We start from the raw sequence: 15,007 nt of genomic DNA, 5'->3' as shown, positions 1-15,007 counted from the left end.
TCACACTGTTAAGACAAATGCAACTGTGAAAGTTAAGTCAATGCCTGAATGGACTGAACTTGGCTAAGTTCAGTGCTGACTGAGGCAGGGGGGGATTAAAGATAATGTGGATGGGAGGGATGCGCACTGCAGCCTGGCACTCGTTCCATGGGAAAGCCCCTCTCTCTGGAGCTCCTGTTGTTTCATGTGTTCGTAACAAATGTTGAGCTTTTCGCTCTTAAAGGGCGGCTTAGTTAGCCAATTAAAAAATGACAAATCGTCAAGCTAGGGAACAAAACAGAAAGTGTTCCATTTTTAGGCAACTTTAAATGTTTTACTTTACAGTACATTTAGAAGTGATTTAGTGTCATTAAAAAATCTAATTGGCCTGTAAAGTAAAACAAACCATTTACAAGCAAAATTCAAGTCAGTGAAAAGTCAGTGGGTTTAGGGACAGTTTACATGTGTGCAGAAATGAGAACAATAGATTTTTAAGGGACCAACTCTGGTGCAGAATGACGTTAGTGACGTCCACTAATGTAATAAAAAGGTAAAACTGATTATCCCCAATATACACTTATACACAGCTATGAGTGTTCGAACTGGATCAAACACTCACATCATACAAAACTATACACATCAAATATATAACAGGTGAACACGGCTGTAAGCAGGAGTAGAGGAATACCCCACCTCATTGGTTGTCTGTTTTGCTGCAGCGGTTCTGCTTCAACTTTCAAAACCACTGAAAATATCTATGAAACGTTAACACAGGTAGAATAAGACATCTGTCATTTGGCTTTGTCTGGGCTTTTTTATTTTTATTTTTTGCACTTAGCAAGCGTTCCCACTCACCACTCACAATTAATGCCAAAATATCTATCAATCTAAAATTCAAATGCGGATGCAAAATATGAAACTGAAGATAGAGTGCATGCTTTTGAACTCCTGTTGAACTTGACTCTGGTTTTAAATATTGTAAGCTACGTTCGCTTAGTTCCATGTCCATTTTTTCCTTGACCACTAAATCTTGAACAGTACACCATGAGCCAGGGCTTTTTTATAGACTGCAAGAAGCAATTAAGGCTTAATCCCATGTCAGATCCCACTTTAGTGTATTTTCCATGAGTAAAAGTGAGTGGCTGTATCTCAGCTTCTAAAGATGAGAACAATGTTAAATCTTTTCCAGTTACAAGAGTGCTCACTGAATACAGGAAATCTGGCTGGAATAAAATGCAAACCAGACAAGAGCTTGAAAGATTGCAAAAGAAAACAAGCTTTGTGTCGGGGGCTTTTATTTTGTTAGTTTGTCTTACATTCAGGTTGGCCTGGTGCCAGACCAGACATCATCTAAAAGGGGGAACAAAATCTATTATTCTTAAGTTCAGAGAGACTGTGCTTATAAAACCAACGTGCAACAACTCACGCATCACATAAATCCTACATCTGTTTCCACGATACTGTATCTCTGCAATCAACAACATAATAGAGCTACGTCTTTATTTCTCTGTCACCAAGATTTATGGCAACTGTCTAAGAAGAATAATTTTCTACTTTTAGTGAGACATGAATATACAGAGCAATTCAAAGGTGACAACAGTTCAAGCATGCAACACAATCTAGAAAAATAAACATTCGTTCAATGCCCCTAACATTAACATGAGGTCTTAGCTGTGTCTGGGCATGACAGTAGTGTTTGAATGAGTGGATCTTTTCCTAATTCTAATGAGGCATTTCAACAGGTCTATCTGCATTGTTTTCCATACAGTATAAACTGGAGTCAAGTTAAAACTAACTGGAGTTTGAGAGTCTGAAGAAGACAATCCTGAATCAGGAAGTGTCTATCCCTGAGAAAAGGCAACTGAAGTCTTTCACAAATGGGGCCAGCTATTCTTCTACCTTCCTTTTCAGCTTTCTGTTTGATTTCTTTTTCCACCTTCTTTTTCCAAGATGGTTATTGAACAAATTATTGTATCTCTCATCCTCCTCCTGCTTGTCTCTCTCGTCTTTGTACCAGGGTCCCCATACGCCCCCATTGTACTGAGGGTTAGAACGCAGGTCTTTGGATGGGTAGCGTACTGCTACTGCCGTCTTGTTGTAATGTGCTAATCGCATTAGCATCTTTTTCACTATGTGTGGGTGGCGCTGAGACAAGTCCACTCTCTCGTAAGGGTCGGCTGTGATGTTGAAAAGCCAGATGGATTTACCTCGGTCCCAACGGACGCGCTCATTATGCCAGCGATTTGGTAGCCGCTGGTTGGAGAATGTCTGTGGGGGTACCCAGTCACTGTAACCGGGAACACCCGTCAGGAGCTTCCAGTGGCCCACCCGGAGTGCAGCCTGGACAGCTGTGTTCCATAAGCCATACCCAGCCTTCCATGAACCATTCTTGGCTTTAATGAAGATTGGATCGATGTTATGAAGAATGTCCTGTCGAGGCGATGGCCGGCCTTCACTTATTGCCTCCCAGACATCGTACCCATCCAGATTGAGATCTTCATCTATCGTACCTTCCCCCAAGGTCACCAGTGTGGGGAACCAGTCAGTGATGTGGACCAAAGATCGACATTTTGTCCCTTTGTTCACCAACAGGGGACTGTGAACAAAGCCCACTGCCCTGATCCCCCCCTCCCAGTAGGTGGCCTTACTCCCTCTCAGGGGCCAGTTGCTTCCACCAGCTAATGGCTGGCCTCCATTATCTGAGGAGTACACTATAACTGTATTGTCATAATAACCATAACGTTTTAGCGCTAATGTGAGGTTATGGATGGCTTCGTCCAGACAAGACACCATGGCGGCATATTTACGACGATGCAAGTTTGGAATGCCCTTGTAGCGCTCGAGGTAGCGGGCAGGAACCTGCAGAGGGGAATGAACAGCTTGGTAGGCTAAGTAGAGAAACAAAGGTTGTTTGCGAGGGTTATGATTGGCTAAGATACTGATAGCCTTTCGGGTAAACATCACAGTAGAGTACATGCCACGGTCCTGCTCCCAAGCTGCCTCTTCCCCTTCATACAAGTCATAACCACACATACCAGGCCCTTCACATTTATAGTGACTGTAGTAGTCCCCGCTGCCTAACAGGGAGCCAAAGAAAGAGTTGAAACCTCGTTGGGTGGGCAGACAGCCACGCTTGTAGAAGCCCAGGTGCCACTTGCCCACCATGTGAGTGGAGTATCCTGCTTCCTTGAGCTTCTGGGGCAGGGTGACATTTTCCAGGGGCAGGCAGTTGGGCTGGGTAGCTCGGATGATGGAGTGTTGAAGGCCTGTGTGGATTTGATACCTACAAAATAAAAATAGAAAGTTATCACTATTTTAGAGACATGATTATTTTTCAAATGAATTTTCATTTATGCAGGTCATCAAGTTGTAAACGTCAGGAGAAAAAAAACAAATACTGCAGGGACAGTTTCCATTTAAACTTACATGTACCTCAAAACTGAAAAAGCTACGGCACAAGACATGAATCAATGTTACTGCAACAAACCCTAAAACATTATGATCCTCTCTGCCAAGACACAGAGTGACATTTACAACTTGGCTATATTTCCAGAAATGCTGAAAAGCCTCCTTCTATATTCTTTGCTTAAATTCTCATGAGTTTAACCACCAGCTCAAAAACTGGTCCAGATAGGATCATAGGGCCCCACAAGTTTATTTATAAAATGCTTGCATGCTACTGTAGGACATTTCAACAAAAATAAGCTAAACACTGAAAACACTGCTTATGTAAGTTTAAAAAACTGACGACTAAATGTTTCTTCCCACAAAAGACTTCCTGCAAGAGAGCATCTTTGTTTTGGAAATTACACACTGATACTTTACAATGGACCCCATCCAAAGCAAACATATCCGAGCTGACCGAAGGGTGCTTAAAGACGAGCAACCCAAGCACAGTGTTCAGCTGACGACTAACAGTGAGAGGTGGATGTCTCATGGTAGATGGAGGGGGGGAGGCCCGGAGTCAAAACAGAACACCTGTCACTCAAGGCCAGACAAGAAGCAGACTTGTGACCTGGAGCTAATCATGCTGTGCCAGCCACCTTAGCAGCAATCTAACACAGGATTATTGATAAGTGAGGGATCAATTCTACACTTTGTATCAAGGACATTTAAAGAAATTTTGAAGAAAGTGCAAATGTAAACCTGTGAGTGCTTTTGGCAGTGAAGGAAGGATTAGGTCAGCTCACATTCAGGGGTAATTTAATTGACTTTTATTTACAATTAGCACAACATGACAATATGATGAGCGTTTAATTGAATTTAATTCTGACTCCCCACCCATTGGATTCCCCTATTCCCACACCATCATTTTGGGAAGAAATGTCCCAAATTGATGTGAAATCTTCTTTGATAAGCCTGACCAAAGAAGATGTAAAACAATCCTGAGCACTATTTATCTTAAATAAGTACCTCAGAAGTAGATATGTCTGCCAGACTGATACTTAAATTATGTCAAATTACATCTGTCCCTCATTATTTCCTCAATGACCTCAACGCTGAACAAAATGTAATAATCACAATGTAAGTGTCAAGTATCAAGAGTTGGCTTTGAATGCTATCCCTGAATGAAAAAAAGATTAAAACAAGTTTACATTCTCTACAATGAGATTTCAAAAACCGTAAAGCCTGACATATTAAATGACTGGCTAAGACATCGGCTGGAATCAGTATATTTATATTCAGGCCGATGAGCAGCAGGGAAATCAACAATGTCAAAATTTGTTTGCATTGATTTTGAAAATGATGCAACATATTACAGCTGGTTTGACATTTTGGATTATTTGGTTCCTTCCCAACCGTTCGATAATATGATTGATACTCTCATTGCTCCGCTTTAAATATGTGCTGCACTAATTGCTTGATTGGTATTTTGTATAATATAATATGATTAAAGTAATATACACAAATGTGACATGAATGTAATGCAAGCATTTTGTCACTTTTAGACAGAGCTCTTTCAACCTGCTTTAGGTCTTTAGACAAAGCTATTGCTAAGTCTGACAGGATCTGGGTTTGGTTTTGTTCTATTGCTATGCTATGGGTTTCACTCAGTATATTTAAATCCCAAGTAGGTCCAAGCTCTCTCGGCTCTGATGATGCTGATGTACCACATCATCAGAGCTGTGGGAGCTGTGAAGTGCATGGAAAAAATTATATTTGCAACTCTTTGTGAATGTGGACGGTACGTAACTGGTGGTCCATAAACCTGCTGCCAGCGTTGGTGTTCTACCACATCGAGGATCGAATCTAATTATACCCTGTAATATTTGGATCAGGTCTGAGTCTGCCGCAATCACAACTATGAGCTGAGGGATTCGTGGTCTGACTATAGAGAAGAAGATACTGTGACTAACTATGTTATTGTTTCACAGTGAGGCAGCTCAGCTGGAACTTAGGAAGCAACTCTCAGTAGACAAACACAATGAACGGTGAATATCGGGACTCCCCACGTCTGCTTTGAGTAAAAGAAGATACCCAGGAGACATGGAACTGCTGCAGCCAGATGCCCCTTCACCTTCTTCTTTCCTCTTTTGCCGCTCCCTCTTTCTCTCCTGTGGTTAGGGGTGTGCTGTCAAGCTGTCACCAGGGAAAGGGAGTGAAAATAAGTGTCTGGTTTAGGTTTCCAAAAAGGAGGATTCATTTGGCAAACCACAAGGTTGGTCAGGTCTAGCGAGCCTCTACTCCCCATGGAGAATGCAAACGACCTTCAAGGTTTACACCACGATATAGCATGTGTGGCAATAACTCACTGATTTAGTACTTAGGTCATACACTCAACGAAAACAATACACTGAGGACATCTCCCCATGATATCACAAACTGCAACTACAAACAAACACACACTCCTTTGCATGTAGCACAGCTGGCCTGACCACCATTTTTTATCTTATTCTATTTTACTGGAGCTTCTGTTTCAGTTTGGGGAAGCTGACTTAACCTTAGCATGATTTAAGGAGATCTGTGATAAAGTAGTCATCAGCAATGAGTAAGAAAGCAAGTCTTTTTTAGACAGCCTAACTTTGGTGTCGAAACCTCTGTCTTGTTTATTTTCATTTGACCTCCATAACATTGAACACATTAATTATTGTTACTATGACAAAGGTCCAATACACATAATGCGTTAAATGCTTTGAATTGGTGCATGCATATTTAATGATCGCACGTTAAGGATCTGACACAGCAACTTATTAAAAATCCAATGCGCAGTGCAGTGTGTCTGTGTGTGTGACACTACCACTGACTATTCTACCAGGGAAATCCCTGACCACTGACCTACCTCGTCACCAGTGTGTTCTAATGGCAGCGGACGTTGGTAGAGGCTTTTTGACAAACCTCGGGGGAGAGAGCTGTTTGTTCACTGGTGAGACATAAAAAATCCTGCACAATGCTTTAGTGAAACAAATACCATCTGGGCTTGATGCCTCCAAAAGGTTGGTTAGGAAATTGTGATGTTTATAACTAAACGGATTTGCATGGACTCAAATCTGGTTCCCATGACCTTTAAAATGTTAAACTCCCCAGGATAATAACATGGCACAATTCTGAATATGATACCTCTATTTGTTGCAAGTCTTTGAGGTCTGGTCAGTGAATACAAAATGAGACCACACTGGCCCTGATGGGAGCCAAGAGAGAGTCTTGGTTTCATGCGGCAAACATGCACACTGGGGGGTGGAGGATGTGCTGTTGGTCTGTTAAAAGGCGATGAGATCTGAATTCAGTGATCTAACAAAGGGACTGGATTGAAGAGAAGTGAAGCCAACAGTTTGTGGGTATAACAACAGCAACAACAAGAATTCAACCAGGGCTGTTACTGGAGGGTTGTTTCTTTGGAAAAAAAGATATATAGAAGTCTGTTTACTCCATTCTTTTGTTGAAGAAAAAGATCCTCATAAGACATAATTAACTCCAATGAGAGAAAGTACTTGTAAAACCTTGTTTCCCATAATCTCTCCAAAGTTTCCATGATAAACTTGGTGTTGTTACTTTTGGATGTTATCTTCTCCACTATCTTTATCGTTCTCCATTCATCACACATTGGACCATTTTGGAGGGGTTGCATCAATGCCAGGACAGCAATAGGACGGAGAGAAAAGACAGTGGATCATTTAAAAACAAATATTTTGAACAGATATTCGTGCAAATGTATTAAGACGTGTATGGGCATGTTAAAGATTTGACCTCTTTTGAGCCCCTGCTCTCACAGCTCCGGCAGGTTTGGTGGTTTTCACATACCGAAAGGTTACAGGCGTGTAATGAGAATGTCATGCTAACAGCCTGTGATTCTTCCACCAATCACTCACACCAGCCAGAGGTTTTGACGGAGAATGGCACAAAGTGGAAGTGTAAAGACTTTCCAAGTATCCCTGTGTTGTTACTCTTTCACATATGAGGGGGTGCAGGGGGAAACTCGCTCTTGACTTTACAGGTTTTGGAGCAGGTGATGGACAGTTATTAGGTGAGCTTCAAAATAATGACTGCAGTAACTACTTTCCTAGATATCTTACATCCTTTCATAGAGTCCCTCCACATTTATAATGTGATGGATTTATAGGTTCTTTAAAATACCAGGCAGGGAATGAATGGCCACAGGGGCCCCCGATCTGGTGTCAGGCATCTCTGCATCCTTTGTCTCCCGTGGAGCAGGGAAACACTTCCAACTGATAGTGGCTCATTTCCATTTCTTATCATGCCAAGGGTGCTGTTGCATTCCTCCAGTAAAAAGTAAGAGTTATGGTCTTAAATGCAACTTTTATCACGCTATCTCTCTGGCTTATTTCCACAACCGCTGAGCCACAACGCCAACAAATCACACACACCATTAAACTCAAAACACTGAGTCCCACAACACAAGTGCATCGGCCACTGCTGCAGCCACTGAGGTTGTAGAGGTTCCGAAGCAGACCTGATGCCCACGCCGGAGCCTTCTCATGTATTTCTGCTCCACGTGTTCTTCACATATGGTTCAAATAAGCAGCCTCAACCCAGCTCTCTGGATTTAATCAAAGACAGCTGAGTCGTTCATCTTACTTAGCTCTTCCTTTCAGCAAGCTCTTCATTTACTTTCTTTGCTATCTTTGAATATCTCCCTTCAGTTTGGCCCCTTTCTTGGCCTTTGTCCTCTTATTTTCTCAATTCTACAGAATCTTAAAGATGATGAACAAATTGCCCCCTGTCAAGACTTCCATTTCCACGAATTCAAACTCCAACTTCTCCAGGAACTTTGCTTTTTCGTCACCCCTAATACCCAATTTGGTTTGTCATTGCGCAATTCAATTCAGAGCTCGAAGACAAGCTGGTGTGGGGTGAAGGGGGGAGAAGTGAAAGAGCGACAGACGATTGAAAGAAGGAGAAAAGGGTGACTGAGGGGCTAGGACACGTTTGAGATGAGTGAGGACAGTTGGGAAGAGTTTGAATGAGTAGGAGAAGGAGTTGTAGTGGCTGAGAAGCAGAGGGAAAGAGAGCTGCTTTAAGAAAACAAGCAACCCAACTCGCCTGGTGGTACAGACCAGACTCCGATCCAGAGGTCTGTAATGTAAGAGTGGAATGTTCAAGGATGGCAGAAGAGCTTTTTGGAACTCAGCCACTATACTTGCTGAGAGATCTGCTCCTCATTGCCTTGGGACCCCAGGCAGCATTCTTCATCTGTTTGTGGATGGATTGTGGTTCATTCAGAGACGTAGAAGAACGATAATGACATTTAATTTAATCATATTTGCTTAACAAGAGTGACTGTGAGTTGAATATTTGCACATGGAAAAGATAAGCGGGGGATGACAAATGAAGATAGTTGTATGGAGCATTTACCCTTTTCCAATATGTAAATGAAAACAACAACAGCTTTAAGTTACTGATTTAAGAGTTGTTTATGATGAATCAAACTTTCCAGATAGTCCATCTACAGTATTTGTGACTAACATGTTCTAAAAGATTAATATTTGACCCTCCAGAATCATGTTTACTTAATGGCAAACTACCCATCATGTGTCATGTGTCCTCAAATGTGTCTAACATTTCACATTTTTAGGGGCGACCTGAGGAGCTGTGTGTGCAATCCATCTCTCTCTGATCAGGAGATCAGAAGGAAGGTCATGGGGCTGAAGAGCACAGCAACTCCGTACTTGAGGGAAAAGCTCTGACTTTAAGCCTCTAATCTCATCAGTGCCGCCTAAAGAAAACCAGACACGTCGAAATGTTTCTCATGTCATGAGTTCCCTAGGGGGCAAAATTGTGGAAATCTTTTCTCAAGCTCCTGTTACTTGAAAATTAAGAGTTCTTTGTTACAACTTTCAACAGCAGCTGTACACAACTTCTGCCAGGTCCTTTTTTTTATTGTTACTCTCTAGGTAATTGTAAGCACATCAATATGTAGAGGTCATATGTTTTCCAAAAACTGAAGCAGCTCCAGCCATTTTGAACATGGACCTTTTCTACCCATGTGCTTTGCTTCTGACCAAAATCCTGTGAACTCGCTGTGGGGTACATTCTGTAACAAGCTCTGCTGCAGACACAGCTAGTGCCCCACACCATGCTCCGAGAGAAAGTCAGTGTCTCTGTCATAGATCGGTTATAAAACCCTACCACACTGCATGTTTCCTGCCGGGCAGCTAACACACGTCAGCAGAACAATGAGCAGATGCAAGAAGCACTGCCCTGCCTCGCACGGCCTGTTGCTGTTCACTTTGTTTCCACCATTGAGTAAACATGTTGGGTCTGAAAGATTTGTTGATTTACACCATGCAACTATGTTATTCATCTCCGAGGGCTGCAAAACAGCTGACAGGATGCAGTGAATCTACTCAGAGGACTGCAAATGATGCATTGAGTCATTGACTTCTAGGGTACACCCCCAACAAATCACTGCAAGACCTCAGTATTCAGGCAAAATATTGTGTCATTATATTTCCGCCTGTGACAGACTGGTTATCTGCCTCTAAGCCATTAAGAGTTTTCCACACGTGTCAACCAAAGTTGACCTCCTGCTGGGCCTGAGCTTTGGGGAATTTGGGCTGTGTGGGTGGAAATATAGATATAATGATTGGAAACTTCATCACTTTCCTATGTTGGTTAAAATATGAATGCACTGTAAGAAACCAGGAGATCTGATATCATTGTTTTTTACTGTCTTTGTGCCTAGAGTGAAAATGCTTTAAAAAACCCCAGCTGGTTATATAAAGTATGTCTTTGGTGATATTTGGGGAAAAGGTAAATGATGAAAATTTGAAAAGAACCTAAGACAGTGGTCAAATACTAAAAATGATGGCAATGAGGAAGAGGCTGCTAATGTTCATCCATTAGCAGCCTCCATCAAGTCAACAACGTCCACAGCCGGCGAATGTAATCCGACGTATAGCCACTGTAGTATCCTGTTCGATAATGGGTTGTATTGCACATGCAGTAATGGCAAGGTCGAGCATCTCATGAAGAAAATATGGATCTGGATGAATCCAGGTTGGTGAGAGTTGAAAATAACACACAGTAAGTGGATCAGCAAGTTATAATAAAATGTGATGATATACAGGGAGCACGCAGCTGGGTTCAGATGCGGGTAGTTGCCATGGTAACCAGTATACACAGACTGTAAAAAGTTAATCAGGCTCTTATGAAGCGCTTGCGACTTGGACTCAGTCCTTCACCAAGTCGATATATTTGCCTTGACAAGTCTCTGCACGTGTGCCAAAACGACTCACAGTTTGTTCTCTGAGCTCCAGTAAAGCCATTTTTAGACTTGACATGAAATCTGAAGAGTTGGCTACAGAGTTTAGTCTGCCTTTCAGACATGCACAACGCATCGGGAGGTTCTCTGCACAGACGCGCTCACAACAGAAACAAATCCTCCGCGTTATTCAGACGGGAGGTGGAGCAGACAGAGACAGGAAGGGACGTATTTAGTCCGAGGTCATGTGATTTTCTTGACAACACACAGACACCGGTGTTGGCTCTTGTCATCACAAGCTCTGATGACATCTTCGTCAGCGTCTTCTATGTGTATGACAGCATTTTTTTTTTTTTAGGAGAGAGGGGGAGGTATTTGTTACACTTTTGTATTTTTTTCATTTTCGCATCTGTCACGTATTAGAAGCCAGGCAGAGAGAGTCAGCAGAAACTGTGGAGCGTGTCTGAAAGCAGGTTAAGTGTCCAGATTACGGACTGCTGACGATTTGATGTTAACACGCGGATGGATGGGGTTATTTCACTCAGTCAACCAAACACATACTCATCCGCAACCATCCGCTCAAGAACACAAGCTTGGAAACATAATTCAATCTACACCTTTCCATGTGGATGTTATCCCGAGTTTGTTTCTGAGCCGGTCAGAGATCAGAGAAGCTCGCAGAGGGAAGAGGAACGAGGAGGTGGCTGCACTTTTCTCATTTATTTTCTCGGACGCCTGCCAAAAAAACGTCGGTGCCCTGCAAGACCCCTTCTTTTTTTTTTTTTTGCTAAGAAGCAGAACAGATGGTGGAGGCAGCGGAGGAGAAGCCCTGCAGAGCTGCATGTACAAAGAGGGAAACTGCTGATGTGAAACATTCTATTAGCAAACTACAAAACCAGGGTAACAACTGACCCCCCGTGATACTGTACACATTAAAGCTGCCTCACCCTCTAATGTCTCCTTACAGCTTCCCGCCACCCTCCAAAACAACAAGTGGCTGCTAAGGTAACACTGCTGCTCCCTAATTCGGAAAGCCATACAAATTAGTTTGACAAAAACTTAAGGCTCACTTACAAACATTTTCTGGAACAGGGGTTTTCCAAAGTATGAAATTATGGGGCCCTGCTCAGAGAGAAGTATCCCATAATCATGTATCCTATTATGAATTGTGCGTCACGGCCTTTTGCTGTGGTTTCAGCTACCGATCCGGCTGGAAAACCCGTCAAATCAACAACCGAACTACATTAACTGACCTCTGTTGTTTTAAGAACACCTGCAGGCATCTGCCTCTTTGTCCAAAATCCATCAGTGTGACATTAATATTGACGTTCATATTCATTTTTCTCTAGGACATGGGGACCTTAAGTGTCCTGAATACTGGTTTATCTTTTGTTTAATACAGGAGCTTAAGTGACGAGTCTGGAGCTTTTGATCACATCACATGGTCATCATCAGCAGGTGGAATTGGAGTCGCTCAGTGGGATTGTAAAATGTAAAAACGTCGGATCTGCTGGGGAAGACCAGGTGGAACGGGCAAAAGCTCCACAACAACTGCTAAATGGACTTTGAGGTGAGACTGGTTCCACAGCTACTGTTATAAAGGTTGAGACACTATAAGTAAATGCTCTCTGCTGACAAACCCTGTTAGGGAGGTTTTCACAGACACTGTGGGCTTTTATTTTGGTTGTTTTAGGGAACTATCTGTTTAATCTCTTTCTCTCAGTTGTGAAAATGTTGTGTTCATCAGTCATTGCTACAAATATAATATAAAGAGCACATTCCCCAACGTCAAAAGGAATTTCCAAGCTCAAAAAATACAGATAGCAGGTTTCACCTCCACCTGTCAATTTCCCGGAGCAAACCTTGCTTTGATTTACGATATCATAACCTTTAGAATCAGTAGCCTGAGCTGACGGCAGGAGACATCTGCAAACTTGCTGCAGATGCGTACAGTTAGGTTGCAGTTCTGAAATCTAGTGAAAGTTTTTCATAGCAGTGCAATCGAAACACGAGACGGTGGTGTTTCTGATTGGAAAAACACAGCGAGGAGAATTTCCGAAGATTTCGCGATAATTTATAGTCTGTGTGCGCTTTTTCATGACTGTTGGTAGAGCGAGATTCATTATTTGTACTAATAAAGTGGTAAAAGGCTGATTTGGTCATTTAGGATCAGCACTTTCTTTTCTGCAACATGTGTGTCCGTGTGTAAATACTAACTGAGATTAAAAACTATAGAAGCGTAAAGGCTGGCATTGGTAAAAGCTACACAGCTACAACTAACCAAGTTGACAACAGGTGTGTCGGATTGGTCAATGATGTTGGCTGCACCCAGGTGGTGGGGGCCCCTGAATCAATTTCTGCTTAGGGCCACACAAAGGCTAGTGCCGGCTCTGCACTATGAAGTAGTGAAGTGAAGCCTACATTTACAGAAACTGTTTAATCAGTTCAGCTTTCCACTTTTTTTACTCTTTGCAGACACAAGATGAAGAGAATATGTGAGTTTAACTCATTGTGGTGATCAGCTGGCTTCATGGAGCTGTGGTGCGGGCAGGTGAGGGGGGTATACGGGGGGGGGCATGGTGCTCTGTACCTGCCGGTCATGAGTTGGCTCCTGGAGGGGCTGCACAGCGGCTGCACGTAGTAGTTCTCCAGCTTGACTCCCTGCGCCGCCAGTCGGTCCAGTGTCGGGGTTTTGATCTCGGAGCCGTGGTACCCAACATCCCGGAAGCCCTGATCATCCACCAGGATGAACACGATGTGCGGCTGAGAGCTCGGCTTGTCGAACTCATTCCCCCGGTTGCGCAGCTCGGCGTCCCAGTTCTCCCACGACATCTGGACGCTCCACGTCTGGGAGATGATGAAGCCGAGGAACAAGCTCACCGGGACCCACAGGAGGAACATGGCTCGGGCGGATTCTGGAGCTCAGTGGCGGTCGGCGGCGCGGCGCACATGTTTTGGGGGAACAGCAACGCTTGGGAATCGGGTTCGCATCTTGTCCTACACAGTCCTCTGACAGCAGAGCAATCACAGCCGCCGATGGTTCCACGTGGAGACAAAACTCATCTCCGGAGCAGCTAAAAACTTTCTGTCCACAAACCCAAAACGGAGTCTCTGGCTTTGCGCACTCGTCCAATCCCTCCTTGGTCAAAAGACGCGCAGAAGCTCCGGAGTCCACTCACACGCCGGGGCAGCTGGAGCAGCGTGTCCGCAGCTGATGTCCTCCATTCTGTCAGACCGTGGACGCACACTGTCTGTCTCCTCCATGTGCACGTCCTCCTCTCCCCGCTGCTCCCACCGCACTGCACTGTGTCACTGCGCGTTCACGAGCAGCTCCGGAGCTTTGGCTCAGCAGCGCAGAGGGAAGTGGGTGGGGGGGAGGCTGCTCACTGCTGTCATTAGATCCTTGTGTAATGTCTGCTTGCTCTTGATTAGCAGCTTAATTCTTTCTTTTTCCATTTGCATCAAGTTACTTTTTGTTTGTAATATAAATCTGATGAGGACAGAACTTTGTTTTATGTTTTTTTTAGATTTATTACCACTGCATTCTGTCTGTCACTCACCACAGAGCATTGGGGCCCTTTTGAAGAAAATCAAATCTGGATTTCAACAAAGAACTTTAGCAGAATAAAGTCATATTTTGGACCACGTATCATTTTACATGGGGACCATATGAAGATCAGGCTGTTGAGATTTGCTTCACGAATACTTGACAAATATCGTAATACTGGATATTTTCTCACATTAGGCTTAAGAATCAGGAAAAGAGTGTGTAAGAAACTGTAAGAAGAGAAGGGAATGTTTAGTAGTGGACGACTGCAATCGTTGGTTTTATTTCCATGATATTCAAAAGGGTTTTATAGTTTCACAATGAGTTTAAAGTGAACCTCTAGCTTGGATTCTTCTTATTTATTCTGCTAAATTTAGTTTCTCCTAAATTATTACTTAGTTTTTGTAATATTACCAAAATATACTTCAGCGTGGCCATAATACTCCACCCTAGCAACTGCATGATTAGGTGGAGGTGTTAAACGGAAAAATAAAGTTCTGGCGGATGTCTAGCGTCTGTCCCAAAAAATAAAAAACGTTGCAAGTGGTGAAACTACCTGTCAAAATCAATATGAGCACATACTGTAGCTCGAGCAACAGAGCAGAACAGCACAGTCTGTGGAAATAGTAGCTTTTACACGTTGGGTTTGGTCCAGGTGAAGATTTCCTCATCCAGACAGAGGATGAGACTGGATAACAGGTAGATTTTGGATTATTTTTTTGCCTCCAAGGTTCCACAGGCGGTGACATGAGCTAATGTACGTCAAGATTCCAAGTGAGTAACTGTCACAGACTGTTTGCACAACGTCCCCCCCCCCCCCC

At 43.2% G+C, this 15,007-nt stretch overlaps 1 protein-coding gene across 1 annotated transcript; it reads right to left on the bottom strand.

Moving 5' to 3' along the window:
- Positions 1-1,257: 1,257 nt before the first annotated feature.
- arsj (arylsulfatase family, member J) lies at positions 1,258-14,298 on the bottom strand. Its single transcript, XM_020100260.2, has 2 exons — positions 13,230-14,298; positions 1,258-3,262 (listed from the first exon to the last, which is right to left on the bottom strand). The coding sequence occupies exons 1-2, from the start codon at positions 13,538-13,540 to the stop codon at positions 1,867-1,869; spliced, it is 1,707 nt and encodes a 568-aa protein (XP_019955819.1). The 5' UTR covers positions 13,541-14,298; the 3' UTR covers positions 1,258-1,866.
- Positions 14,299-15,007: the final 709 nt, after the last annotated feature.

The sequence above is a fragment of the Paralichthys olivaceus genome, chromosome 22 (genome assembly GCF_024713975.1).
Source record: "Paralichthys olivaceus isolate ysfri-2021 chromosome 22, ASM2471397v2, whole genome shotgun sequence".
Lineage (NCBI taxonomy): Eukaryota > Metazoa > Chordata > Actinopteri > Pleuronectiformes > Paralichthyidae > Paralichthys > Paralichthys olivaceus.
Note: the sequence above shows the minus strand (reverse complement) of the source record. Positions and strands in the feature narration are given on the sequence as shown.